The 2,876-nt window shown below is 39.4% G+C and overlaps 1 protein-coding gene across 1 annotated transcript in view; it reads left to right on the top strand.

Annotated features, from left to right (window-relative positions):
- The window catches only part of DOCK4 (dedicator of cytokinesis 4), a 477,639-nt gene that overhangs the window by 291,800 nt on the left and 182,963 nt on the right, over positions 1–2,876 (top strand). Inside the window, exons 14-15 of the mRNA XM_011955954.1 lie at positions 895–1,019; positions 2,170–2,332. Coding sequence (XP_011811344.1) covers positions 895–1,019; positions 2,170–2,332 — 288 coding nt within the window. The remainder of the gene's footprint in view (positions 1–894; positions 1,020–2,169; positions 2,333–2,876) is intronic.

The raw sequence follows: 2,876 nt of genomic DNA, 5'->3' as shown, positions 1-2,876 counted from the left end.
TAGCCAGGATGGTCTTGATCTCCTGACCTCGTGATCCGCCCGTCTCGGCCTCCCAAAGTGCTGGGATTACAGGCTTGAGCCACCGCGCCCGGCCGTTTAATTCTTATAAGAGAAGTAAAAGCATGCTGTTAGCACATTTGCCTAAGTTTGCTAGTTGGCATCAAATTTCTCTTTTTATATCTTGCAATAATAAGAAAGGGTTGAGATTTTTAAAAACTCAAGTTTTATAAGTCACAAGTAGAGAAGAAATCGACAGTATATATATACATAGGATGTGTCCATTTGAATATAGGGCCTTTCTCATTTGTTTTATAGCTTGATGATATGAAATATTAAGCTGAGTTTGTCTGTATGACTGAATTATTCTACATCTGTGTTCATGAAATGCTAATCTGGATTCTTCCAGCAGTGAGATCATTTTGTCCATGAATTGTGGAAAAGATTTAAGTTGTAATTGTATCCTTTACAGTCCTATTATTTTACTACATTTAGGTATTTCTTCTACCCTAAATTGCTATGACTATAAAGTAATAAGACTGGTTTCTCTGAGCCACCCCTGCTAGGCTGTCATTTTACAATCACACCTCATAAATAAAATGAGGGAAATATTGAAAAATGGTGAGACTTGACAATACCTTCCTACTTGGTCCCAGTATTCGCCTCCTAGATATACAATTACAGCATTGCTAATTCAGAGTAGCAGAGGCTGGCTTTTATTCTTCTCAGATGTTGGCAGTGAGGGTGAGGACACTTTTATAAAATTATAAAAATGCAAATATATTTGTACTTTTATATGTATGTATAACCGTATATTGTATAAAGTTTTCCTTGATATAGCACTTTATTACATTTCCTAATATATATAACATGGTTTTAATTTTCCTTTCCTTATAGGTGAAATGAGGAATGATTTATATATCACTATTGAAAGGGGAGAATTTGAGAAAGGAGGGAAGAGCGTGGCCAGAAATGTGGAAGTTACGATGTTCATTGTAGACAGCAGTGGCCAAACCCTGAAGGTATGTTAATACTTGATATTTCCAGGTCAAACAAGTCTGTGTAATTGCTTTCACTTAATCTTTAATGTGATCAGTTATTTTCTGATTTGCAATCAGTTAATTTCTGATTTGCATTATTTTCTATCTTATTTTTCTCCTTCATCCCTGTGTAGTTTTCTTTTTCCTTTTTTTGAATTCACTAAAATTCCTTTCAGAAAAGAGAGCAGAAAAACGCAGTCTTCATGCTGAAGACAAGCCAGGAAAAAAAACCAGCAACAACTTTTACAGTTTGCTTAATTAATTGTGTCAATAATTTTCTTATAGCAGCTGTTACTTAAAAGCAGCTTTTTTTCTTTCTTTTTTTTTTTTTTTGAGACAGAATCTTACTCTGTCACCAGACTGGACTGCAGTAGTACGATCTCCGCTCATTGCAACCTCCCCTTTCCAGGTTCAAGCAATTCTCGTACCTCAGCCCTTCAAGTAACTGCGATTACAGGCATGTGCCACCATGCCCAGCTAATTTTTGTATTTTCAGTAGAGACAGGGCTTCACCATGTTGGCCAGGCTGATCTCAAACTCCTCGCCTCAAGTGATCCTCTCAAGCCTTGTCTTCCCTAAGTGCTGAGATAAATGCAGCATAATTTTGAAGCCATTTCATTATTTAATCCTATATGTTTTCTTTCTGACCAAAATAGGCATGAAGACTAGGGTACTCCTTACTTATTGGGGTGAGAATAGCAGATGTTTTTATGGAAGAAGTAGTTTTCATGAGCCCCTTCTTCATGGAGAAATACACCTGCCCATTTAAATAAGAAGGTTGGTCCTGGGGCTTAGTGAGTCACCTACTAAGGCACAAAACAGGCTTTTGACTACTGCAGATTGGGAACTTTGCCATGTAGTTGAACTCCAAGTGGGGCATGCAGTCGACCATCACCCATGTATCACCCAGGTCTACCCTTGGCACAGTAAATCCTTGGAGACCAGCATCAGAATTAAATAGATACACCCTGCTAAACAGCAGCAGGTACAGAAACACATGGCAAAGGACCAGTGAGGTAATTTCCTATGAAGTGCTATTTGAGAGGCAGGCAGATAGAGCAAAGTGATTGCTCTGCCTTTTCAAAAGATCTTTAGATGAAACTCTCTTTAACCTGTGTGTTCCCTTTGTTAGGATTTTATCTCCTTCGGCTCTGGGGAGCCACCAGCCAGTGAGTACCACTCCTTTGTGCTTTATCATAACAACAGCCCCAGGTGGTCTGAACTGCTGAAACTTCCCATTCCCGTGGATAAATTCCGGGGCGCACACATCCGCTTCGAGTTTCGGCATTGTTCCAGTAAGTATTTGGTGGCATTGACTGCCTGTCTCTCTTGTGCTGGAGTATCCTGCTTACTGGGCTGTCATGAAGATGTGGGTTGATCTTAAATTGATGACTTTTGTAAAAATCAGTTTGTTCCATTCTAGAAAGATTAGCCAGAAAGGGAAGGAACAGTGTTAAAAAACTAAACTGATTCTGGTGGGCTCAGTCAATCCTAACCATTCAAGTGTCTCCAGGAGCTGATCCAGCTCTCACACAGATTGGGAAAACCCACTAGGACCTTTCATGGCATGTGAAGCAACTGGGAGAGCCTTTGGACTGCAGTAGTACGATCTCCGCTCATTGCAACCTCCCCTTATCTGATTGTGTGTATCAATCAGATGCTTATCTGATTTGTGTGTATCTGCATCACTGCACTCTCTCAGACAGTATTCAGATGAGAATCAAATAATGTCAGCTGGAAAAAGGCTTAGAAGTAACATGAAGTAATTGCCTCATTTTACAGATTTTTTTTTTTTTTTTTTTTTTTTGAGACAAAGTCTCGCTCTGTCGCCCAGGCTGG

This window comes from Colobus angolensis, unplaced genomic scaffold, assembly GCF_000951035.1.
Source record: "Colobus angolensis palliatus isolate OR3802 unplaced genomic scaffold, Cang.pa_1.0 Scaffold403, whole genome shotgun sequence".
Taxonomy (NCBI): Eukaryota; Metazoa; Chordata; class Mammalia; order Primates; family Cercopithecidae; genus Colobus; species Colobus angolensis.
This window is presented reverse-complemented; position numbering and strand designations above follow the sequence as displayed.